A 26,113-nucleotide genomic window follows, 5' to 3' on the forward strand; every position below is an offset into this window, starting at 1 on the left:
ATGCTAATATTTGTGTAAATTCTTCACAGTTGTGTTCTGTGGGTGTCATTGAGTTAAATTTAAAAAAAATAACTAGGCAAGTCAGTTAAGAACTGAATTCTTATTTTCAACGAAGGCCTAGGAACAGTGGGTTAAACTGCCTTGTTCAGGGGCAGAACGGCAGATTTTTTACCTTGTCAGCTTGGGATTTGATCTTGCAACCTTTCGATTACTAGTCCAAAGCTCTAACCACTAGGCTACCTGCCACCCCAAAAGTATGAGTAGATTTATATACAATTGAATTGCTCCACACTCTAGCCTTGTTTAACCAGATCTAGGCTACATATGGCGTGATTCCATCAATTGTAATCTTCTGCATCACTTTCAAATATGTACTTTTAATTTGAAGGCAAAACGCAAAATTTCACTATTGTGCCTAATCCTTATTGTGGCTATTTTCACAACACATAACCCGGTCCGGTCGAGCCTCACTAGCCAGATGAAGGTAGCTGGCTGCTTATAAACGTTAGCTTTGGGCAATAGCTGGCTAGCTATTTATTTAATAAACTGAAGTTCAATTTCAATAGGCGAACAACAAGTGGCTACCTAGCTAATACTTACAAGGATTCCAGAATCATTGCTAAGAATAATAAAAATGACTGCAGTTTCTACTGGTCATTGTTTTCAGGCTGGTTGTATTGATGCTCGCTAGGTACCAAGCTAAAGCTAGCTACCCCTGAAGTTGGGGTCGAACAAATAATGCCTATTATTTGCACGTGCAAGCCAAGCGCCACCACAACTATCTGTAGCACTGTCAAAGCTGTACAAAAAAGTCTGTAAACAAGCACACACCGGCCACGAACGTTGTATTGTAAACACATCGTTCGTGGCCGGTGTGTGCTTGTTTGCAGACTTTTTTTGTACAGCTTTGACAGTGCTACTGATAGTAGAGGTGGCGCTTGGCTTGCACATGCAAATTCAGCACACACAACATTCTATAATAGAATTGTGTTATTTGACGTGTATCTTTTTTGACACGCAAAGACCCAAACGGCGTCCATACTATGCCTTCTGGCTAGAAACTCGTTGCAGGTTTTGAAAATCACTTCCAATCCTATACCGTGATGACACAAACCAGGTTTCCAGCCAAGCATGTCATGCCGATGAATTACCTGATGCATGAAAAAAGTAAAGACTGGATAGTGGAAACAGTAACATGTTACAATTTGCTATATAGGCTATATTGTGCTAACGCAACAGTTGTGACAAAACCATCAGTAGAGTTAAAAATTCGATGGAAATCCATTTAACTTGTATTTTTAATTCAGTACATGGGAATTTAACCCAAATTATTTTATGTGCCCTACGTCATCACGCACAGCCTTTTATCCGCAATAAGTCATTTTGATAGAAACATCTCTGGTGGGAAAATGCACATATAGTTTTGTGCAGATTTTATAATATTCGCATTAAAATCTGTCACCAATTGGATGGAAACCTAGCTACAGAGAAGCATGTTTTAGGACCTTTATCTTAACCACCGTCTTCACATATGCAGACACTGGTAGGATGTTGGAGATGAGCTTAAAAAGTGGCAGAATTGCACTTTAACATTGTTATGCCTAATAGCCTACTTGTCTTGCACTTTAAACAAGAATAAAAACCATCCCTTCAAAAAGTTACCTTTATTACATAACTTGTGTGACTCCAATCTTCCAGCTTTACTCCTGAGATATTTATTGAAAATACACAGTAAAATGGTGATTTAGGTTTATGATCTCAATGTCTGCAGTAGTTACCTTATCCAATTAACTATCACACAGTAGTGTATAAATCCCAACTCCACTATCAGCAAGATATGCTCCTGCAACAAATATCAACACTAGGAGGAGACAAAAAGTTGTATTTCACAGGAGGTGCACCAGTTAAGTCTCAGGCCAGCCAGGGCATCGTTCAGCCAGCCGGTGGCTCATTTCATGCTTGAGAAATCAGATGAAGGTACTTTTGACGATAATTAATCTTGATTCATATTTAAATTAAAATGAGCAGGTCTTTACATCCATTGGGGACATGTGCACTCCTGTGGTAAACGTATTTGAGAGTAGTCAAGAGCAGCGAGCCAATTCAAGGCCTCAGACCTAACAGTTCCAGTGGCTTCATCAACATGTTCTCGAGAATGCAAAAGGACATGGTTGATTTCACCTTAAATTAAATTTTCAGTTAAACTGTGTGTCCTTTGAAAGTTGGACAAAAAAGTTGGGAGTTTAAACTTATTTAATTTTGCTACACTGACACTTTCCCTTTTCGAGCTTCCTTTCCATAATTGCATAGCCCAATGGTTCATTTAATTAGGAATTTTGTTAAAAAAGGGCAGGAGGATTGTGTTGCAGTTGTGTGGTAAATTCAGTGAGAAACTGGGGCAGTGTTTGGATACTTTCAAGATGATACAATCTCATGTCAGATCAGTGTTTTAGTATGTAGTGTAACCCCGGTTTTCACCTACACAATCGTGATGATTCAGTTATGGTTCAAGGAAAGAAACACTTGAAAACTACTCAAACAGGGCCCAGTGTCTTTACAACGGTTACTACCTGCTTTGAAAAACGATTTGTCATTCCCAGTTTTCCCATGTCAAAGTACAGCAGCTGATGCTTTCTAGGAAACAAATGGCATCATTCACAACAGATAATAAATGAACATTTGAAGACATTTCAATCCTGTCCATTCAACATTTTATAATATACATTTTATAGGTGACATTTGCATCCTCACAACACAAAAAGGTAGAGAAAATGAAATGGAAAAAAAGCATTGTCCACATCACTGGCTGTTGGCACAGTTGACAGTTGTTTTTTGACCAAATGAGACCATTTTTCAGCCTCAGAGGGAAAATCTCCTTAAAATTTTTTAAAAAAATGCACACTCACCCACACAATACATGAGAAAAATTGTCCACTGCTCTCCACCTTTGCAACACTGAGTCTGACATCTTAGCATGTGGTCCTTTTAGTCGAGTGTCATTTCGACCAGGTAAACACTGTTCCAACAGTCTCCTACTAGTTAATACACACAAGGCAAATGTCAGTGAGCATGAGACAGTACCCCCGGCTGCATCTCAAGACTCTTCAATGGCTTCCTTCCCTCTTCATTACCACAGATCTGAAAGAGCATGGCAGGTTGGGGGGGGGGGAAAGCAATATGGTGGAAATGTATCCACTCCTTTCACCGATCAGTGATCATGAAGAAAAGGGGGTGAAGAGAGGAAGTCGTTTTAGAGTATTGAGACATGGCTCACCCAGGTCGTTGACATCACATCCAGTGGCTGAGGAGAAGAACAATCCATTTGTGAGCCATCGGTCAAATCATTTTTGACTTGACGCCAGCCCCAGTTCAACAGAGCAAGGTAGGAGAAAAGGTCTCATTTTGATTCTGTTAGTCTTCCTCAGACAGAAGTCAAGTCTCTCCCGCTTACAAACAGAAAATGAATACTCCACACCTATCTATAACTGATTGATTGTAGCGTCACTAGAAGTGGTGATGAAACGTAATCTCCTTGGCATACAATCCAGGCCAGCACCTCCATGTGAGTGAAAGGTGTAACAGGTCCAGTGTTCCATTAAACAGGTAATGGTAAAACACACACACCCATGTGAAAACTGCAGGCCTAATGAGCACAGTTGATGGGTTGGCCTGAATGACTTTGCCCCACTTACACAACTTCAGCATTACTACTTAGGGCCTATGCTGTTCTTTAGCCAAAGTATTTGCAGCAGAGTTTCAAGAAACATCATTTTTCACACACAAAATGCAATAGTGCCCATGTAGCTCTGAATCACCAATGTGCCATGTGCCCAAGTCATAGCTTAGCTAATACATGTTGAGGACAACTAAATGTGCTCTTTTAGCTATATGTGCTAACTAACAAACAATGGCTAATGCCTCTTGGCATGTGTAAATAGTTGATTAAAATACAGAATTCCACTCATTCAACTTCACTTTCCATTCTGACCACCTAACTGGCTTGCTTACTAGAATTCCAGGAGTTTGCGCCAATTCCCAGAAAGCATATCAAGCATGTATGATGAGAAGAAGCCTTTTCTGGTGTAGTTTTGTGAAGCATGGCCAATGGAAGAGGGCAACACACAGAAATGGGTGGCGATGACAAAAAAAATAAAAATAAAAAAAAGAGACCACCACACTGAATCCAGAGGAGGCTTGTGGGAGAAGCTATAGAGGACGGGCTCTATAGCTTCTCCAAACACATCAAACATATGGAAACCACGTTTGACTCTGGTCCATTTATCCCATTGCAGCAATTACAATGAGCCCATCCTCCTATGGCTCCTCCCACCAGCCTTCTCTGACTAACTCACAAAGAGGTTGGAGGGGAAAAAGTAGGAAACATGGGGACCAATGGTGTTGTTGGAGATTTGAAGTTACCCCTCTAAACCCCCCCCCCCGCAAAAAACACACATTAAAACAATACCAAGCTCAAGCTGAGGAGCAGTTTGAGTGTGAGCTCTCTCCAGGGATGTAGTAGTAAAGAAATAAGGTGGGTAAACGCTGAATGAATGAATGATGCGGACGCTAACAACGCTAATTTAGCGTAATAGGCGCAGGAACATTTTTCACAACATATAGGTGCGTAGACGGTGTTAAGGTGCATTTGTCCTCCACTACATCCCCGGTTTTCTCCCAGTGAGAGTCTATGGAGGCCCTGAGGTTTGGAGGCAGGGAAAGGATGGAGGGAGGGCGGGAGAGGAGAATTAACTCCTTTGGTTCTATGTTCGAGACAGCACTTCCTCCTAGTGCCTTATACATGGTCGTACTCATTAGGGAACAGCGTAGCAAACTGTTTTGCAACGGAAAACAAAAACAGGTGGTAGTCCTTCCCCGTTTCTCAGTTTTCTGCCATTTGGTTCCTAATGAACACACCCCAGCTCTGGAGAGGTCAGAGGTGAAAGGAGGTGTGGGGTGAAAGTGGGGTCAGTCAGGGCAGTTTGTCTGTAGATTTGTGTGTTTGTCAAACGGACATAACGACTGAGGCTGGCTGGCTGACAACGAGGGTGAGACAAGCCAGAGACGGAAAGAGGGGCACATAGTCTGGCAGGCTGTCTTGCTCAGTCAAACAAAAATACCAAAACTCAGCCATCCAGACCGAGAGAAAGCCAAACAGCTTACACTTGAATATGAAAAACTACCAGGGTGTGAAGGGGCCAAGAGGTGTCTGGGTTCTGAGAATTTGGTTATAAAATTAAAGACTTAAGCCCGGAACGTACTTAAAGCAAATGCGTCTAGTGACATGATAAAACGCAGACAGTTGAACAGAAACAACAGCAACCGTAGTAGCACACATTCCATTCAGCGGCATCTTTTTTTGTGTGCTCCGTTCCCAGATGCACTGCAATACTGGGTCGTTACGTGGAGCAAGCCCCTTTTCTGACTCCCCGTTCATAAATTCCATTTGGATATTAAACTGATATGAACAGATACTACACTTGATCCTCTCCAAAAAGCAGATATTATCTGCACATCTTGCAACAAAACAAACTCCTGTGGGCTCGGCTGTTTGTGTTCATCATCAACTGTCTGCTTTCTATCAATCCATCAGACCAGGGAGGCAGGCTTTGACAATGTGACCATCGAATAAGAAAACCAAAACCATGCGGTCAAGTCAAATATCAAAAGGACAAATTAAGATATTTCCGACTGCTCTTAACTACACAAATTATATTCGCAGAGATATTTTTGTTTTATTCTGCGGTCGACCACGCCTGTAATTGGAGTCCCACTAATTTGTCCAGTTATTAATTTACTATCAATGCACCAGACACATGTATTTGTTTTAGGGGATGATCCAGGCTTAACAGGATCAGGAGGGAGCTAGGATCGGATGTGGCAGGGAGTGGGGCGTCAATTTGGGGCATTCGTCATCATCAAGAGTCCTCGTTCCCAGAATCCTCCTGGTCGTCGTCATAGCAGCCAGTAGTGAGCCCTCCTTCTCCTCCACTGGTCCCCCCTGCCTCTCCTCCCGACTCCATGTCGCTCTCCTCCTCATCTTCATCCTCCTCTTCCTCCTCCATATCATCATCATAGAGGTCGTCGTAGAGCAGGTCTGAGCTGCTGTCTTGGGAGGGAACCCGGGTCTGGACACAGTACTCAGCCAGCGTAGTGGGAACCTTGACACCGTCGCGCTCCGCCTCTGCCACCGTGGACACCACCTGCTTCCTGTTGGGGGGGGAATTGGGGAGAGAGACATCGCAAAGGGTTCACTCACTGTGACTGTGTGTGTGTGTCAACTTTGTTATGAAAAGGTAAATCAATGGTTGGGTTAGTGTGCACGTGTTCTTCCTACCTGATAATTTCAGCGTATTCCTTGTCCTTGCCCTTGCTGTCCCTCCACTTGCGGAACATAACGGAGGCATCCACGTTGGCCGGTGAGAATGTATTGGGCTCGTTCAGCAGAGAGATCACACTCAACAAGATGGTCCTGTACACACACACGTTACTAATTTGACTTTATGTCCTCTAAAACATACCCATTACCTGAATATTTCATTTACAATGGGTCCTTTACCTTAGCTTCTAAGTAATGTGGCTTTACTTGATTTCCTTGAATGGTTGAGTTACTTGAACTGACTTCCTCTGTGACAGCAATGTTACCTCACCATTTCACCCATGTGACTCCATTAGATGCTACTTCCTCTCTGGATGTTTGGTTAAACACGCACTCAGCACTCTCAACCTGCCCCGGGGGTTGAGAAAGTGTCTCGCCGACTGGCATGTGTTATCTTTTTGGCACTTTGACTGTTAGGGACTGTCTACTCCTGAGCTCTGCACTTTAAACCTTAGACACGCAATTGAGGCATTATGATGACCCTCCATATTGTCTTTTGGTCTCCCCCAAAGATCTGGAAGGTTGTGATGTCAATGGCTTTTTCTGCATGTGTAGTCCTCTGTTTCAACATATAGTCTAAAAGTTGATTGTCTTTTCATTTACAAAAAAATTTGTGCTCAAAATGGGTAAACATGTGAAGTGTGATAGACCGACCTAGGTCCAATACAAATGGGAAATAATTTGAAATAGAGGTGTGTAATGTTTGCCCTTTTGGGACTACTCGTTTGATTCCACCATTTCATCAAGTTATATCAAGTGCATCTTGAGTATCTGAAAGTGTTTGAGCTTTGTGGTTGAGCCAAAGTGTACTCATTAGGCAGCAAATAAAAATAGCTTATTTTTGTTTTCCGTAGCGACGCATTTTTAAACGTTTTCAATTGCATGCCATAATTAATGAACACGAGGTTTGTTGCGGGTTGAGGTACCTGACGTTCTGGGTGGGGTTCCACCTCTCTGAGGGGAGCTCCCCGCTCTGGGGGTCATCAACGGGAGGGTGGAGAATGGAGATGCACACGTCGCCGTTCTGTTAGAAAACAAAAAAAACAGTCAAATTCTGGATGGAGAAAACTCTTCAAACATGTTTGGATTGATATACTTTGGGAATACATTTACCTCGTAGATGTTGGGATGCCACATCTTGGTGAGAAAACGGAAGGTCGGCGGGGAGTAGGGGTAGTCGATGGGGAACTTGATGTGAGACTGATAGAGACAACAGAAATGACCATCAGCTTCAGACATATTTAATTCCATTTATTAAAGCCAAATAACCCTGACAATTAGTCGGATACAATTCAGAGAGCATGAGAATGATCCCCTAGGTTGTCTGTCATGTTAGTGTGTATGAGCTATTGGGGGCCCAGTAGTAGGCATGATTACCAACAACAATGAGAGAAGGTGAGGTCTCTGGGAGTCTGGTGCCAGGAAAACAACCTCTCACTCAACGTCAACAAAACTAAAGGAGATGATCGTGGACTTCAGGAAACAGCAGAGGGAGCACCCCCCTATCCACGTCGATGGGACTGCAGTGGAAAGCTTCCTTGGCGTACACATCACTGACAAACTGAAATGGTCCACCCACACAGAGAGTGTAGTGAAGAAGGTGCAATAGTGCCTCTTCAACCTCAGGAGGCTAAAGAAATTAGGCTTAAAACCCCCCCCCGGACACCTAGAGCACCCGATGTCACAGGAAGGCCAAAAAGATCAACCACCTGAGCCACTGCCTGTTCACCCCCCTATCATCCAGAAGGCAGGGTCAGTACAAGTGCATCAAAGCTAGGACCGAGAGACAGAAGCTATTTTTCAATCTCAAGGCCATCAGACTGCTAAACAGCCATCACTAGCACATCAGGGGCGGCTGCCTATAGACATATTAGGAATCACTGGCCACATTTAGAAATGGATCACCAGCCACTGTAATAATGTTCCGTATCCAGCATTACTTATCTCATATGTATAAAACTGCACTCCACACTATCTTAATCACTTTTTAAATTGTGTTTACATATTGCATCACCCATTTCATATGTATATAGTGTATTGTATATTACATCACTGACTGTTAAAACTGCCATCTCCAGCACATCAGAGGCTGCTGCCTAGACAGATTAGGAATCACTGGCCACTTTAATGTCTCCGTATCTTGCATTACTCATCTCATATGTGTAAACTGTACTCTATACTATTCTACAGTATCTTAGTCACTTTAACTGTTTAAATATTGCATCATCTCATATGTATATACTGTACTCTATATAAATGCCACTGTATCTTAGTCCAATGCCGCTCTGACATACATACAAATATGTATGTGTGTATAGAGTTGAAGTCGGAGGTTTACATACACCTTAGCCAAATACATTTAAACTCAGTTTCACAATTCCTGACATTTAATACTAGTAAAAATTCCATGTTTTAGGTCAGTTAGGATCACCACTTGATTTTAAGAATGTGAATCGTCAGAATAATAGTAGAGAGTGATTTATTTCAGCTTTTATTTCTTTCATCACATTCCCACTGGGTCAGAAGTTTACATACACTCAATTAGTATTTGGTAGCATTGCCTTTAAATTGTTTAACTTGGGTCAAACGGTTCGGGTAGCCTTCCACAAGCTTCCCACAATAAGTTGGGTGAATTTTGGCCCATTCCTCCTGACAGAGCTGGTGTAACTGAGTCAGGTTTGTAGGCCTCCTTGCTCACACACGCTTTTTCAATTCTGCCAACAAATCTTCTATAGGATTGAGGTCAGGGCTTTGTGATGGCCACTCCAATACCTTGAATTGTGATAGTGAATTATAAGTGAAATAATCTGTCTGTAAACAATTGTTGGAAAAATTACTTGTGTCATGCACAAAGTAGATGTCCTAAACGACTTGCCAAAACTATAGTTTGTTAACAAGAAATTTGTGGAGTGATTGAAAAACGAGTTTTAATGACTCCGACCCATGTGTACGCAAACTTCAACTAATATATGCACATACATATATGCACATACATATACTTAATACATTTTTTACGTGTATATTTAGTGAAACTGTTAGATATTACTGCACTGTCGGAGCTAGAAGCACAAGCATTTTGCGACACCCGCAATAACATTTGCTAAACACAATTATGTGACCAATCAAATTTGATTTGTATGGCCCCTATATTTTTTTACTAAACATAGATCACTTTTAACACGTGCAAACAATAGACTTCTTGTTATTTTGCTAACTAACCCCTTTCATCTGTGGTGTTAGCTAGCTAGCTATATTAGCTACTATACTACCTAGCTGACTAGATAAAACATGGTGCTAAGATCGGATAGGAGCTAATACCCAACAGTTAGCTAATGTTAGCTGGTTATCATTTTGAACATGCACCCTTTTTGGCAACAAGCCATCTGACTTGCAGTGTAACGTTAGCCATTTCCTGGTGCGCTGATCTGACCAGCCCCAATCATATCCGTAAATTGACAGTTAATAGTTGGATTAGATGATTGTCGTAACAGGGAAAGTAGTGTTTTAAAATACCAAAATAAAGGTTGTCAATAGGTTTAGCTACCCAAGAATTTTCCTGCATGTTTATAGACCAATAAGCTTTAGATCAGCGAGCATGTGTGCATTCTCACTTCTCAAATTATGGGCAGATTTGAGTAATTTAGACAGAACGTGCATCGTCGTTTCATCTGTTTTCCAACCCTCGCTCTCCTTGTTAGATATTATCCATATTTATGGCTTGGAAGCAAATGTTGTCGCCATTGAGCTAGTTCTCATAGAAGCAATAAACAGTAACAAGTAATATGAGCAATGGAGAGAGCTGTGAGGAGATGTGAAAGAGAGCAGAGTTACAGCCTCGCTCTAGTCAATCGTAGCAATAGGATCAAGTTACAACATGCCATTTCTTGACAGATAGTTGAACTAGCCAACTGAGTTGTTTCTAATTTCGTCCTGGCAGCTGAGTTGTTTAGAGATGTGTCCTGACAGCTGGAAAAAATACTTTTCCCCGATGAAATGAATAAAAACACTATCTGTGATCACAAATCATGACGTTATGTTGGACCAATTTCCATTGAAAATATGTTATTTTATATTCTCAAACTAACAGAAGCGCCTATATGATGTCCTTCCATACAGGCATGACATGCTGGAGTGTTGCTTCTACGCAAATGTTGTTGATCAGTAGGCTAATAAGTGCGAAATGGAAAGCAAACAGATTGTTTGTCATGTGTAGCACCATAGACACCACTGGTCAGCCAAAACAAGCTCAGTAACTCAATGCATGCACACACTCCTATTAAATATTAATTCACCTGTATTGTAAGTAGGACTATGCAATCTTAATTTACACAGTTTATCAAGAGATTTACCATTATATAATATTAATTTATTACCATACTGGTATGTAGTTAGATTGTTGTTACCGAAGTTAAATGTATTGTTTGATTTTCAATATGATTCATTAATGCATACATGGCTGTTTCTGGCATATTTTGTCACCAAATTTTAACATTTTATTATATTGAATATCGGTCTAAAATATCGGCATCGACCCCCCCCCCAAAAAAAATCAAGATTGATCGTTCTCTAATTGTAAACTAGTTTTCTGGTTGAGAAGACTGTCATGTAACTAGATTAGTCACATGACATCTTTGTTCCTCAGAAAGACTTCACATTTTAGTTGTTAGGGCCGGGACGATACCAGTATTGCAATACTTGATAGTATTGTGGCAAGGAAACAAATCATGAAGCAGATTTAACAACTTTAGCAAAACAGCCCTAATGTTGGAAGCAAACATTATGTTGTCATCCAGAATCACATTTATTTTTCAAGTGTCGGGTTTTTATTTTTGGAAAAAATATTGCGACACTGGTATCATCACAGCCCTAGTAGTTATTTGGTCCAATAACCAGATAAATACATATTTTGTGGTTGCTAGAAAAACATTTACAAAACTTCCCTTTAAAACCAGTATACAACCTGACAATGACATCACTCACAAAATATGTTATAATGATAATTGCACTGATGTCATTGCAACCAGTTTTGCCCACTTGGAAGAGTACATGCCATGGCCTGGATGTGGGCTCCCTCTCACCAGACTTTTATGCTAATGTAGTGGACTAGACACACAGAATAAGTCACTCAGGGGAAAGGAGAAGAGTCTCATCATGCCCTTCTCTTCCTCGCTTGCTCTATGCTTAGGTGCCATTTATATCCGTCCACAGCTATAAATAGGAGTCTGGAGCATAACGATCAAACTGCAAGGGGGAAGGAGGCTGGCTAAGGAGGGGGTGAGTGGGAAAGAAAGGAAGAGACTGAGCGAGCGAGATTGGAGGGAGAAACACCTGAAGACATACACACATACCTGCTACACCCCTAGGCAACAAAGCTGTTGTACATCCCACCCTTGACCCACCCCCCTTCCTCCACAGTTGGCTCACCACGCACAAACCTGCTACACCCCTACACAGTAGCCTCACCTTAAAGTAGCCTCCCTCGTACAGTGTGTTGGGGGGTCCAAAGATGGCCACCTCCCAGTTGTAAAGGTCCGACTCCTCCACCAGGCCGATGCGGAAGCCCTCCACTGGCTGCTCCTGCAGGGACTTCAGCTCCATCATCAGGGCCTTCTGGGAACTGGGCGTCGAATGGTGGGCCATGGCTATCCCACTTCTGACACCAGGGGACATTTCAGAATTCATGTATTTCCTCCTTGTAGGTTTACTATTTGACGTATAATGACAACCAAATCAACTAATAACTGGACATTGTTGGCTTACTGGCTACAATAAATACACAGGCCATACATTTATAAGGTTGGCTCCTATACAACCTCAGGAGCAATATTTAAAAAATAGTTTAATTATGCTATTAAGGAAGATTTCCATGCAGTTTGAGTACAAAGAGAGCAATGACAAGGTTGGCAAATAGCAAATTCATGTCGAATTCAAAGTAGGACAAGTTCTGTATCGTGTAGCAAAGCCTGAGGCTGACTGCAACGATTAGGCCTTTGACAACTCAAATGGATTGAAGCTAATTAAACATTAGTTACCTATATCCACGCAGTGTTTGTACTCTTGTACTGTTTTCAATGGGATATAGCAAGCTATTTAGTTTGTAACTGGTGAAGCATTCAGTCAAATCATGTCAAGTTTCATATTGACAGAACTGTTATATCTTGACAAGCTGGACAGGAACACATTGAAAAAAAAAAATCTCTCCTCGCGTGGTATTTTTCTTCTTTGTGCCACTGCTGGCACTTGGCATGGGGGTAAACAACAACGTTAGAAAATTATTTGAGCCATTCTTGGGTCCAAAACTCTAGCGACGAATTGGTCTCGTTGACATTTCCCCGTGTCCCCTGGTTAGCCCCCGTTCGGACAGTCGCTCAGTTGATTAATCCGCTGGCTGTTTGTTTATCTGCTCTTTTCTGGCATCTCGAACTTCTCCCCACGTCAGCTCAAACCCCACCGAGTAACTTCGTCGAAAAAAGGAACTGCCTTCTCCACAGCATTTCCTCCACCGCCACGTCGAGAGGTCTGTATTTTATCGAGCTAACTTTCGTGAAAAAGGCAGACAGTGAAAGCTTTGCACTTACGAACTACACTGAATTTCATCGAATTATATTCTCACCCTATCGATGCTTCCGGCTATCATTGCGCGTGTCTCCACGACGTACTTGCGTAGCTAGACTCACGTCCAACGTGCGCGGTCTTCTCAGAATGATGTGCACTTTGTTTTTGTTTGGCAGGTTTTTAATGTATCGACAATAACATAATTTAATGTAATTAAAGCCTATAGTTTTTCCTCAAATATAATTTACAGATAGAGTTGATAGACAATGGACTTTCAATAGTGACAACAAAATATGGTGAATTGGCACACAGATGATGGGTATAATACCCTCAATGGTAATTAGTCTCTATACCCTAGTCTCGGAAATCACAGACCTAGGGCAATTAATGTGTGAGGAAACCCTTCTGCCTAGGGAGACAAGGACAAACCCATTTACAATTCATACCATTAAAGCAATAACAAAACAAGTTAGAGTAACTCTAGAACACGTATCAAACACAAGCGCCACGAGCCGAATCCGGCCTAAGACACATTTCAATCTGGCCAGGGCAATGATTTGAGTTGTCAATTCATTTCGACCCGCTTCCATACCGCCTGCCATGCACTGCACTACAAGTCACAGCATGCACTGCCAACAGGCTGCACGTCAAACCACCGTGTATTGCCACACACCTCATACCAGATACACACCTACACATGAGGAATCTTCTACAAGACCGAAAGTTTAAACGTGTTGTAGGCTAAAACATTTCCTTGCCAAGTTTCGGTTCCAACGGGTCATTGCTGTAGCCTACAGAAAATGTAATCTTGGTTGTCAAATAGTTATAAGATAAGGGATTCACACACTGGAATAAATTACTACTAAAGTACAATAGGACACACAAGCTAGTATAAATGAGACAACAGTCATTCATCAAGGCAAAGGGTGGCTACTTTGAAGAATCTAAATGATAAAATATATTTTGATTTGTTTAGCACGTTTTGGGTTATTACATGATTCCATATGTGTCATTTCATAGTTTTGATGTCTTCACTATTATTCTACAATGTAGAAAATAGTAAAAATAAAGAAAAACCCTTGAATGATTAGGTGTGTCCAAACTTTTGACTGGTACTGTATATCGCACATACTGTACATATAAAGAATTAATTATAATACATTTTATAAAACCCAAAGGACAATATGCACTATTTAATTAGATTATTTTGTAAAATGAAAGAAGATTATTTTATTCTCTCTCACACACACACGCACACACACACACATGAAACACAGCTGTCTATTTAGTTTATTGCGTTGAAGGAGGTGAGGTGTGTCTCTCTCTCTCTCTCTCTCTCTCTCTCTCTCTACAGTATAAGTAAGAGTTATTTCTCTGGGAAGCCATGCAGACAAAACCCTGACTGGAACTACATCCCAGTAAGTACCCTATTTCTAAATATTCCTTATTTTAACACTTTAATTTAAAAAGAACCATGTTTTTTTAAAGAGACTTGTAAAACGTGATTGATAGAGTTTAACAGATCCCACTTTGATTGAAGTGTTACAGTACTATGAAGCTATGGGAGACTTTTCTAGGCGTGAAGATATTTCAACATGTCCAGGCGATAACACTGGAGCTTGGTTCCCAAGTTTGTAAACCATACCAACCACATAGCCGCAGGAAGTAGGGGTGCTGAGGGTGCTGCAGCACCCCCTGAAAAATCGGAAAAAATATATACAGTACCAGTCAAAAGTTTGGACACACCTACTCATTCCAGAGTATTTTTACTATTTTCTACATTGTAGAATAATAGTGAAGACATCAAATCTATGAAATAACACATATGGAATAATCTGAAATATATTTTGATTTGTTTAACTTGTGTGTTATGTGTTATTTCATAGTTTTGATGTCTTCACTATTATTATTTTTATTCTGCATCTTCCCCCTCCTTGATCAATGCATTGGAAGGAAATGAAGTCCAGTTTGGCTGATAGTACTATTAAAAGGCACAATCTGGGATATTTCCTGTTCTTCAATGGTAATTTCATTTAGCTGATGATGTAGCCGGCTTACATCAACACCCTGCAATCTCGTTAAGAGACTTGGATTGAGTTGAGATACCCCATGAATTCACTATATTGGTGTTAGAAGTTGGACTTTCACCCTGGTAAATTATGTCCCAAAGGTATGGGCACAAGGGACTTGTGAGAGTGAATTAAAGAGACATGTTAGTACAACTGTCAAGCTGTGGGTAACTGGTGAAAAGAATCAGGCGCAGGAGAGCTGAGATGCGTGGACAAGGTATTTAATTCAAGAAAAAACACCAGTATAAACACAATACAATGGTGCTGGACAAAATACCGGTACCACGAAATAAACGGGCGTAATAACAAAACCCGGTAACAATATACCAGCCGTCAGATACAGCCTTACAATAAAACAAACACGCACACAAACATGGGGGAAACCAGAGGGTTAAATAATGAACATGTAATGGGGGAATTGAAACCAGGTGTGTAAAAAAACAAAGACAAAACAAATGGAAAATGAAAAGTGGATCGGCGATGGCTAGAAGGCCGGTGACGTCGACCGCCGAACGCCACTCGAACAAGGAGAGGGACCGACTCCGGCGGAAGTCGTGACAACAACACCTAACCTGGACCTCTTTGTGTAACGGTTAAGCTATTGGACTAACAGTCGCAGGGACCTGGGTTTGGATTTGAGAGTAGTTAAATTTCCTCAGCCCCATCCCTTAACTTTATAACAAACCAAGTGGTGGGACTGCCGTTGGGCTGAAACACAAAGTCAAGGACTGTGGCTTTAAAGAAATGTGTAGTCAGGATCAGATGAAGATATATGCTTTGTCGCATGTGCTATTTTGTTCTGAAAAGGTCATCATGCATAATGCTGAATTATCTCATGGTGATATGCTTTTGCGCAATCTCCTACCCACATTGGATCCCCAAGGTTGGTTTTATAATCTAATCACTGTTTAATGAAAATTATCAATAAACTCAACGACGTTGGCAATGGGCGCTCAAGAGAAAACTAGCTGTTCTTTCCAGGCCTATAGTGGTCCACGGAAACACTTGACTGACTAGCCATCACATTCTCCTGACTCCAGTTCAGAATATATTTCATGAGGCTTAAATAAGTAATGCATCCAGGTTAGGGTGACACAAATCCTATAAAGAAAATGTTTGGTAACATCTCTTCAGTGTAGCCCACGGATGATGGGCCAAAAAAATACTATACATTGCACTGGGATGTGAAAAAATGTTGTTTAATTGTTTTATGATTTTTTAAAATAACATTTTGTATTTTCTGAGAGAATTACATTCTTTGTCCAATTTCAGTCATGTTTGTGTAATCCAAAAGTGTAGCATTTCCTACTTTTTATTATATTTTAGAAAATAAACATGCCCAACAATTATGTGCAATTCAATTTAATGTTTTATCATTTTTATCAGAGAGAAAACTATGAAAAAAATTGCATGCCATCCTTTTTTATTTTTGTTCATTTTTTTTAATCAACAACAAATAGCATATAACACAATATAGAAACATATCTTACAAAACAGTATACCAAATAACAGAGACAAAATGTATACACAGGGGTATACACATTTAAACAAAAATACAGGGTTTGCTTTGCTTTACTGTTTTTCAGACTTTGCAGCATTTTCAGATCAAATTCAAGACAAATTAAACATCTTTTGATTTCTTTTGCCTACTTGCATTTATGTATGTATGCAATATTTACCTTACATAATGAAGAGATTCATTATACACTACATGACCAAAAGTATGTGGACATCTGCTTGTCGAACATGTCCTTCCTAAATCATGGGCATTAATATGGAGTTGGTCCCCCCTTTGCTGCTATAACAGGCTCCACTCTTCTGGGAAGGCTTTTAACTAGATGTTGGAACGTTGCAGCTGGGACTTGCTTCCATTCAGCCACAAGCGCATTAACGAGGTCGGGCACTGATGTTGGGAGATTGTACTTGTCTTGCAGTCAGTGTTCCAATTCATCCCAAAGGTGTTCGATGGGGTTGAGGTCAGGGCTCTGTGCAGGGCAGTAAAGTTCTTCCACACCAACCTAGACAGATAATTTCTGTATGGACCTCGCTTTGTGCACTGTGGCATTGTCATGCTGAAACAGGAAAGGGCCTTCCCCAAACTGTTGCCACAAAGTTGGACGCACTGTATCGTCTAGAATGTCATTGTATGCTGTAGCGTTAAGATTTCCCTTCACTGGAACTAAAGGGCCTAGCCCGAACCATGAAAAACAGCCCCAGACCATTATTCTTCCTCCACCAAACTTTACAGTTGACATTATACATTGGGGCACGTAGCGTTCTCCTGGCACCCGCCAAACCTATATTCGTCCGTCGGACTGCCAGATGGTGGAGCGTGATTCATCACTCCAGAGAACGTGTTTCCACTGCTCCAGAGTCCAATGGCGGCGAGCTTTACACCACTCCAGCCGACACTTGGCATTGCACATGGTGATCTTATGCTTGTGTGCGGCTGCTCTGCCATGGAAACCCATTTCATGAAGCTCCTGACGAACAGTTCTTGTGCTGACGTTGCTTTCAGAGGCCGTTTGGAACTTGGTAGTGAGTGTTGCAATTGAGGAAAGACGATTTTTCAGCACTCTGGGGTCCCGTTCTGTGAGATTGTGTGGCCTACCACTTCACGGCTGAGCCGGTATGGCTCCTAGACATTTCCACTTCACAATAACAGCACTTACACTTGACTAGGGCAGCTCTAGCAGGGCAGAAATTTGACAAAATGACTTGTTGGAAAGGTGTCATTCTATGACAGTGTCATGTTGAAAGTCACTGAGCTCTTCAGTTAGGTCATTCTACTGACACTGTTTGTCTATGGAGATTGCATGGCGGTGTGCTCAATTTTATACACCTGTCAGCAATGGTTGTGGCTGAAATAGTAACTCCACTAATTTGAAGCAGTACTTTTGTATATCTTTTACATTTTAGTCATTTAGCAGACGCTTTTATCCATAGCAACTTACAGTAGTGAATACATTTCATTAAAAAAAATTCTCCATACTGGTCCCCTGTGGGAATCGAACCCACAACCCTGGCATTGCAAACACCAAGCTCTACCAACTGAGCCACACGGGACCATAGAGTGTATATACTTTGTTCTGATCTACATCCTTATCATCAAACAAAAGTCAAACATTTTTACCATGAAGCCGAACCCTAGCACCAGTTGATCTAAAAAAGATCTTAGTACAAATACATTCAAAGAATAAATTACTTATAATTTAATCTTCAATATTGCAGGGCAAATCTCCTACTTCCGAGTTCAGTGTTTTTTGTTTGTTATTTTTGTTATTTTATTTAACCTTTATTTAACTAGGCAAGTCAGTTAAGATCAAATTCTTATTTACAATGACAGCCTACCAAAAGGCAAACGGCCTCCAGTGGGGACCAGTGCTGGGTTTAAAAATAAAAATGAATTAAATAAAAATATAGGACAAAACACACATCATGACAAGAGAGACAACACAACAGTACATAAAGAGAGATCTAAGACAACAACATAGCATGGCAGCAACACATGACAACACAGCATGGAAGCAACGCAACGCAACATTCAAGACCACTGGGAACTCGGGAAAAAAAGAGTTCAGACTGGGAAAAATATTGTCGTGAACAGTCATTCAAACTAGGAATTTAAAGTCGGAAACTCTGACATCTTTCAAGAGCTCAGACTTTCCAACCTGATTATCACCGACTTCATGATTTGACCAAAATTATTATCCCCAGAGTTCCCAGTTGTCCCGAAAGCACCATATGTCGCGTTCAGAACAACTGGGAACTCAGAAAATACGAGGTCAAATCATGATGTCAGTGATCTTCAGGTCGGAAAGTCGAAGCTCTTGAATTAGGCCCAAGTTCCCTAGTTGGATGACCGTTGACATCGATTTTTCCCAGTCGGAGTTCCCAGATGTTTTGAAAACTTGGATTTCCGAGTTCCAAGTAGGTTTGAACGCAGTAATATTTATCTACAGCTGTGTCGTCATGATGTGAAAATGTGACATCAAACAGGAACCATAGGAAGGCTGACAAAACAAGATGGCGTCCCACGATGAGGCAGGAAAGAGATTTCGATTCCAATAAAAACGTACTTCTGTCTAGAGAAAGTTTAAAGACAGTGTTTTTGCCGGGGGGTGTAAATACGTTTTTGGATACGCAAGACGGAGCAGATACTGGTAAGAGGATTCATGGAAGATGTTATGTCAGTTTTCTTTCATGGGCGGTGGCAGGGGGAGTGAACGAGTCAGCAGCAGGCCAGCTAGTTAAGTAGTTAACTATTTAGCTAAGATGTGGACATTTTATATTCTTTATGTCTGATTGTATTCGTAACCTAGTTATGTACTTAGTTAGCTATGTGCCAGTCTTTTGGCAAAGTAACGTTAAGGCCTGCGCGTTAGCTTGGTTATTTCATGTCATCCATTTAACGTCGTTACTCGTTTGCTAACTAACGTTAACTGGTCATGCAACTGTTAACATCCCGACTTGCTAACTAGCTATATGTCGTCCTCTGTGTTAATCTACTCGTCAATTAATTGTTTTCCAAACACACCCGCCAGGTCCCTCTTAACTTGGTCGCATTACGATGAATCACTCATTCAAAACTAGCTAACGCTACCAGTAGCTAACCAGGCCAGGCGGAGCGCTAGCTAGCTGTCAAAGTGGCTAGCGGGTTAGCCCTTACTGCACTGTAGCTTACATCATATCTACGTTTTCTACTAGCTTGTTAACTTTACACTGCAGATGTCTATAATTAATTGCCTAACTGTCACCTTAAAGTTGTAGATACTCTTGCTAACCTCTGATGCAGGTGGACAGTCATGCAAATAACGTTATGACTCCTTAAATGTTTCCCCGATGAGCTAACACAGTTAGCTATCTACTTCAAATTTGCTGGTGTTTTTGTTGTTTAGGATTTGAGTAAACTACACTACACAAAGCTATGTTGCTGTGGTGGACATTGCATTGACTGTTTATAGATAGAACATTCTGGCTGATCGAGCTAGATCTCACTCCATGGTACGCCAATGAGTCCTCTCATGACAAACTGTACCTGGGGGCCGCCTTATGTAACAGTATAATAAAGGCGATGGGTCTGTGCTTGCTGAACAGTGGTGCGAGTTATGCAATTAGTCTTGCCACTCACAGTTAATAAACTTTGTGTGTTGATTTCTGCTTATGTGCGTGCAGATTTTTACTCTACCCATCCAATCCATTGCCTTGTCAATATTGAAAAAAACGACTCAGTAGCCAATAGACACAGGCCCTTAAACCTCAAGATATAGGCTACAGCTCTTTTGCTGAGTAATACACATTACTGTCATCTCTAGGGGGCTATTTTCGTTCATAGTAGCCTCCTGCTGCCAAAAAGTACATTTAAGTCCACAATTTGTGGTCAAGGGGACGGAAGCTCAAACTAGTAGGAAGGTATGTGGCAGACCGAGGTAATGTAGGTTTTATAACAGACATTTGCCGGTAGCCTATGTAAACGTTGACAACAATTTCCATTACTTTCTGATTACTACAAAGGATCCTTCACAATAAAATGTTTTTGTTAGGGACCAGCAGATTCTGTGTTTATTTTTTTGGGACTGGGGTGACAGTGCAATCACTATACAGGCCCTCTCAGTGATGTGGTAATTACACTAATAATACCAAAATATATAAAAGTTTTCATTCCTTTAATTTATTTGGACTATTTTCTACATTGTAGAATAATAGTGAAGACATCAAAACTATGAAATAACACATGGAATCATGTTGCTGGTTGAAGTGTGCAAAGCTTTCATCAAGGCAAAGGGTGGCTTCTTTGAAGAATATAACATATATATATATTGATTTGTTTCACACTGTATATCTATGTAACATCTGAGGTGACAGTTGGTGGAGGAAGTTGTAATGCATGTCTATCTAGAGTTGATGGTCGCTGACACACTATCTTGGCGTAGGTCCGACCATAGCCCCTCATCAATTGTAGTATTCAAATTGGATTCCCATCACTCTCTTGACTTATATACATCTGGTTTTGGGCATTGTTGCATTAACAATGAGTACGCTCTGGATATAAATCTATGAGTCATGGTTATCATGGAGTAGTTGTTCAATCCAGGAGTCTGTTTTGCCACAGGTGTGTTTTGGGGGACAAGTCTTGTTTCAGAGCAAATAACTTATGCATTTCATACCAAGATCTTACTAAATTGATGGTACAGGGATTGCTCATTTTTGTTAATATAGTATTACTCCTGACATCATTAAGAGCATACATTTCCATCTAAGTCCACAAAGGGGCTGGTTCAGTTGAGAATGAAATGAATCTAATGTGTGCTGCCCAGTAATACATCTTAAAATTCAAATAGGTACATAATCTTACTCAGAACATTCATCTTACTACAGCTAATTCTCGCAAATAATGTAAGAGGCAGATCTATTCAAGTCATCCACCACCTTCTGAATCAAGACAGAATATTTAAGCTTGTACACTAAGCCTTTATCAACTATGATTCCTAGATAGTTGAACCCCTGTGGCGAACATCTGAAGGGACCTGTTCGTTCACAGATGCTGTAGTCAAAGCGAGTCAGTGGAAGCTTTTCACTTTTGTCCATGTTGACTTTGTAACCTGATATAGAGCTTTATGTACCCAAAAGCGTCTGAAGTCTTGAGAGGGGTCGGGTCAGAGAGGAACAAAATAATGTTGTCTGTGAACAATGAGATCTTGTGCATTATCTGGCCCACCTGAAAGCCCTTTATGCCGGGATCCATTATGGCCTCCGCCAGGGGTTCTATGCCTAGCACGGAAAGGAGTGGAGAAAGTGAACAGCTCTGTCTACCTATAAAGAGTGGGAATATGGCCCACATCATGCCATTAGTGGTGATCTTGGCTTGCGGTTTATGGTATAAAGTGTTCACCCAGTTGACAAACGAAGGACCAAAGTTAAATTTAGCAAGGACCTTGAACAGGTAAGGCTGGAGTGGCCAATCAAATGCCTTTTCAGCATCTAGCGATACCGCTATACTATGATCGCTCCTTACACTGGCCATGTGAATCACGTTGAATAACCCACGCAAATTATTGGTGGAGGATCTTTTCTGGTTGAAGCCCGTTTGATCGGTGTTAATCAGGTTTGGCAAATATTGTCCTAATCTACTAGCCATCGCCTTAGAAATGGATTTATAGTGGGCATTATGGAGCGAGATCGGCCTATAGGAAGAGCATTGTAGAGGATCTTTATTTTTTGGGGATAATTGTTATAATGGCAGTGGAAAAGGAGTCCGCATCTCAGCAGCTTAATTTAGAACATCCATCGAGAGGAATAAGTGAATCCTTAAACTCCTTATAAAACACCTGGGGGGGGGGGTGATTCATTGTTTGAATGAATCATCTCTTCCGGGTTGTCAGACACTTGACCGTTCTGTGTTGATGGTTCTCAAATTCTCCTCAGCTTTTTTCTGCCAGGTTAGGGCTGGGCGGTATACCATATTTCACTATATACCGGTATTTGTGCAAGGACCGGTTTGTTTTTTGTTTTTTACCTTCTATAACGGTATTTTAATGTTTTATTTGTTAAATGTTATACGCTGTGTATAATGTCCATTTTTATAGTTTACTCCGCTGCTTGGGTCATCCCTCTCCGCTCTCTCTCTCCACACCGCTTTCCACACAGACCTAGTCCCACACCGTCACTCAAGTAGCGCATTTGTTGTTGCTTGACCACGAGACACTTTCGTTCTGTCTGCGTGGTCAATGCAGCACATACAACAATGTTGTTTCTACTTTAATCTTAATATAAATCCACATGCGTTCTATAATTACAATATTAGTTTGTGTTTCTTACATCTGCAAACAGCTAGTTTGTATTTTCTTAGGAAGTTAAGCTAAATCGTGTTAGCCACTAATGCTAATTGCTAGTTAGCTGGCTTGAATTGAACAGTATAAAACAATCCGAATGGAGAAAGACCCATTGAAATAATTTAAAATATATGTGTTGCCACCCTAGGGTCACACACTCCTAAAGCAATTTTAGAACTTTTAATAATCAAAAACATAAAATACCGTCAAATTTGAAAAATACCATAATATGATATTTTGGCCATATCGCCCAGACCTATGCCAGGCCAAGACTTTGTTTTCTCCCCCAATTCATAATATATTTGCCTAGTTCTAAGAATAGCCTTTTCAGTTTTGTAAGTAATTAAGGTATTATATAATTTATTCACAAATGACCTGTATGTTTCTTCAGAGTCAGATTTTTGGTGTTATTTTTGTAGTAAAAGGATTTCATTCTCTAATTCAGCAGTGCATTTTCTTTTTGACCTTTTGGTATAGGAAATGATTTGACCCCTAAGAAAGACCTTTAATGTATCCCAGAGTACAAAACTAGAGGGAGAGGATGGACAGTTTTTACAGAAACTTTATTTGGTCTTTGATAAATTGACAAAATTCTGCCTACTTCAAAAGACTTGGGTTTAGGCGGCATCAATAGGTCCCTTGACTCCATCTGGCATCCATGCTCCCCTCACACTTTCTGTTTGATCTGAGATGGTTCTGGATAAATACTCAGTTTCCACAACTCCTACCCTGTGCTGATAGGAGAAAATAATCAATCTGGGTTATGCGGGCAGGAGTAGAATGAGTAATCCCTATCTTGGGGGTGGAGCTGTCTCCATGTGCCTTTCAAATTTAAGTCTTTCATAAATGATAGTACATTTGGCTGACTTAGTCAATAAGGTTGCTTTAGTTGAGGATCTATCCAGAATCAGATCCAGACAAAAATGTAAGTCGCCCCAGACTAAGTGTTCCCTGAAATTCCACTACCTTGAGGAATATATCTTGAATAAAAATTATCATCATCATAATTAGGTGCATATACGTTAAGCAAGGTCCAAGATTCAGAATAGCTTCTTCCATGGACCACTACTTAACATCCCAGTGGCTCAATAATTGTTTTTGTTACACAGAAGGGTAAATTCTTACTAATCAACACAGCTACTCCCTGTGTCTTTGTTTTATATGAAGAGGAAAATACCTGTGTTACCCATTCCCTCTAACTTTATTGTTCTGCCCCTGTTAGTTGTGTTTGTTGTATAAACGCAACATCAGTCTTTAGCCTTTTCCAAGTACATAAGGTCTCGTTTTCGTTTAACAGGTCCATTCAATCCATTCACGTTCAATGATTTACTTTCTTAGCTATATTGTTATGATTTGATTATTTTGATCAAATCAAAACTTGGTTGTAAAAGTGGGCCAGGTTTTTTCAGAAACATTTGAGGTTTATGTAACAATCATTCAAAAAGATCTTGCAGTTAAAAGGTACATAAATAAATAATTGGTGGAATTAACCTCATCACTGAGACACTCAGGGCCCTCATAGTGATTGCACTTTCATCCCAGTCAAAAAGAACAATCTGCCCGGTCCCTAACAAAAATATTTGCTTGTGAATGATCCTTCGTAGTAATTCCTCTTAACATTTTCAATGTTTAAATAGGCTAACGGCAAATTTCTATTGAACGTCTGATATAAAACCTTATTTTACCTCGGTCTGTGGCAGAAGCATTCATTGGAGCAGTTTCTTCTGTTAGTTTTATATCCCGGTATCAATTGCACTTTGACATCTGTACTGCTATAGCCTACTTAGAATACAGCCGAAGCAGCACCCAATGCAAACTCCAATCAAATCTGAACACTAACACACACACCTCTATTTATAATGCCAGGGATTGTGGCATGGCATGCGGCAGAATAACCAAATTACCGTTTTGTGACTTCAGATGCAAATCATAACACATTTTCACAGAAAAAGAACATCAAAAACAGAAAGAGGAATTTGCAATTACTATGGCAGATATGGTTCTTCAGTAGTGCACTGTCCTTGTTATGCTCTGGTCCTGCAGATAGAAAAAGAAAGCCCATGACTTCACTGATTTCAACCAATTTTCTTGGGGATTGAAAGACTAGGCTATTCCCCAGGATGTCAAAGGAGCACTAATGTCCTAAGGGGAGTTCTGTCAGATGAAACAAAGCCTCATTGCTCACCACTCCTACCTTTTTTTAAATGTGGATTTGGGCTTGAAATGTGCATTTCTCATTGAGACGTTTCCTGCTCCGTTGCATCTTCGTGAAGATTCCAATTTCCTTCAGAAAACATCTTGTTTGCGTTGTCTGGTTATTTTTTTTCTCCCTTGTAAAGGAGTTGATTTGTCCATATTAAAGTGATAATGTTGGCAAGTTCAAGTAGATGCCGATAATGTTTGTCAAGGTAATTGACTATGTTTTACTATATACTGGTATTGATACACGGACTGGTTTGGGTTTTTACTTTACCTTCTATAACGGTATTTCAATGTTTGGTTTGTTAAATGTGATGCGCAACTCTTGTGCGTGTAATGTCCATTTTTTTTATTTTACTGTTTGCTACTTTCAAGTCGTCTCTCTCCCTCTCCTGCATGCAATGATGTACAGTTGAAGTCGGAAGTTTACATACATCTTAGCCAAATGCGTTTAAACTCAGTTTTTCACAATTCCTGACTTTTAATCCTAGTAAAAATTCCCTGTCTTAGGTCAGTTAGGATCACCACTTTATTTTAAGAATGAAATGTCAGAATAATAGAGAAGGATTTATTTCAGCTTTTATTTCTTTCATCACATTCCCAGTGGGTCAGAAGTTTACATACACTCAATTAGTGTTTGGTAGCATTGCCTTTAAATTGTTTAACTTGAGTAGAACATTTTGGGTAGCCTTCCACAAGCTTCCCACAATAAGTTGGGTGAATTTTGGCTCATTCCTCCTGACAGAGCTGGTGTAACTGAGTCAGGTTTGTAGGCGTCCTTGCTCGCACATGCTTTTTCAGTTCTGCCCACAAATATTCTACAGGATTGAGGTCAGGGCTTTTTGATGGCCACTCCAATACCTTAACTTTGTTGCCATTTTGCCACAACTTTGGAAGTATGCTTGGGGTCTGTCCATTTGGAAGACCCATTTGCGACCAAGCTTTAACTTCCTGACTGATTTCTTGAGATGTTGCTTCAATATATCCAAATGATGTTCCTTCCTCATGATGCCATTTTATTTTGTGAAGTGCACCAATCCCTCCTGCAGCAAAGCACCCCCACAACATGATGCTGCCACCCT

The 26,113-nt window shown here is 40.6% G+C and overlaps 2 protein-coding genes and 1 pseudogene across 5 annotated transcripts in view; 1 reads left to right on the forward strand and 2 right to left on the reverse strand.

The window, feature by feature from the left end:
- Positions 1 to 2,694: 2,694 nt before the first annotated feature.
- LOC106565188 (ubiquitin-conjugating enzyme E2 R2) lies at positions 2,695 to 13,032 on the reverse strand. 3 transcript variants are annotated; one of them, XM_014132035.2, is made up of 6 exons: positions 12,409 to 13,032; positions 11,840 to 12,026; positions 7,490 to 7,576; positions 7,303 to 7,400; positions 6,335 to 6,469; positions 2,695 to 6,207 (listed from the first exon to the last, which is right to left on the reverse strand). In XM_014132035.2, exons 2-6 carry the CDS (start codon positions 12,014 to 12,016, stop codon positions 5,916 to 5,918), a joined length of 789 nt encoding a protein of 262 aa, XP_013987510.1. In that variant the 5' UTR covers positions 12,017 to 12,026; positions 12,409 to 13,032; the 3' UTR covers positions 2,695 to 5,915. The 3 variants fall into 3 exon arrangements, with proteins under 3 accessions (XP_013987510.1, XP_013987509.1, XP_045547403.1); XM_014132034.2 differs by having other exon boundaries at positions 11,840 to 12,029; XM_045691447.1 differs by having other exon boundaries at positions 11,840 to 12,080.
- LOC123725725 (uncharacterized) lies at positions 5,356 to 5,505 on the reverse strand (annotated as a pseudogene).
- A 1,293-nt stretch (positions 13,033 to 14,325) lies between the features above and the next one.
- Positions 14,326 to 26,113, forward strand: part of LOC106565187 (ubiquitin-associated protein 1) — a 33,814-nt gene continuing 22,026 nt past the window's right edge. Inside the window, exon 1 of one of the 2 annotated variants that reach the window (XM_014132033.2) lies at positions 14,326 to 14,349. The gene's annotated coding sequence lies outside the window, so the exon portion shown is untranslated. Of the gene's footprint in view, positions 14,350 to 18,973; positions 19,164 to 26,113 lie in introns of those variants that run through there. The other variant, XM_014132032.2, reaches the window with a different exon arrangement.

The sequence above is a fragment of the Salmo salar genome, chromosome ssa12 (genome assembly GCF_905237065.1).
Source record: "Salmo salar chromosome ssa12, Ssal_v3.1, whole genome shotgun sequence".
NCBI lineage: Eukaryota > Metazoa > Chordata > Actinopteri > Salmoniformes > Salmonidae > Salmo > Salmo salar.

Coding starts and splice junctions, on each gene's coding strand:
- LOC106565188 (XM_045691447.1), bottom strand. CDS start 12,058: ATGAATTCTGAAATGTCCCCTGGTGTCAGAAGTGGGATAGCCATGGCC. Junction 6,470..7,302: donor AACCCCACCCAGAACGTCAG/GTACCTCAACCC, acceptor GTGTGTGTACAG/GACCATCTTGTTGAGTGTGA. Junction 6,208..6,334: donor GAATACGCTGAAATTATCAG/GTAGGAAGAACA, acceptor CCCCCCCAACAG/GAAGCAGGTGGTGTCCACGG.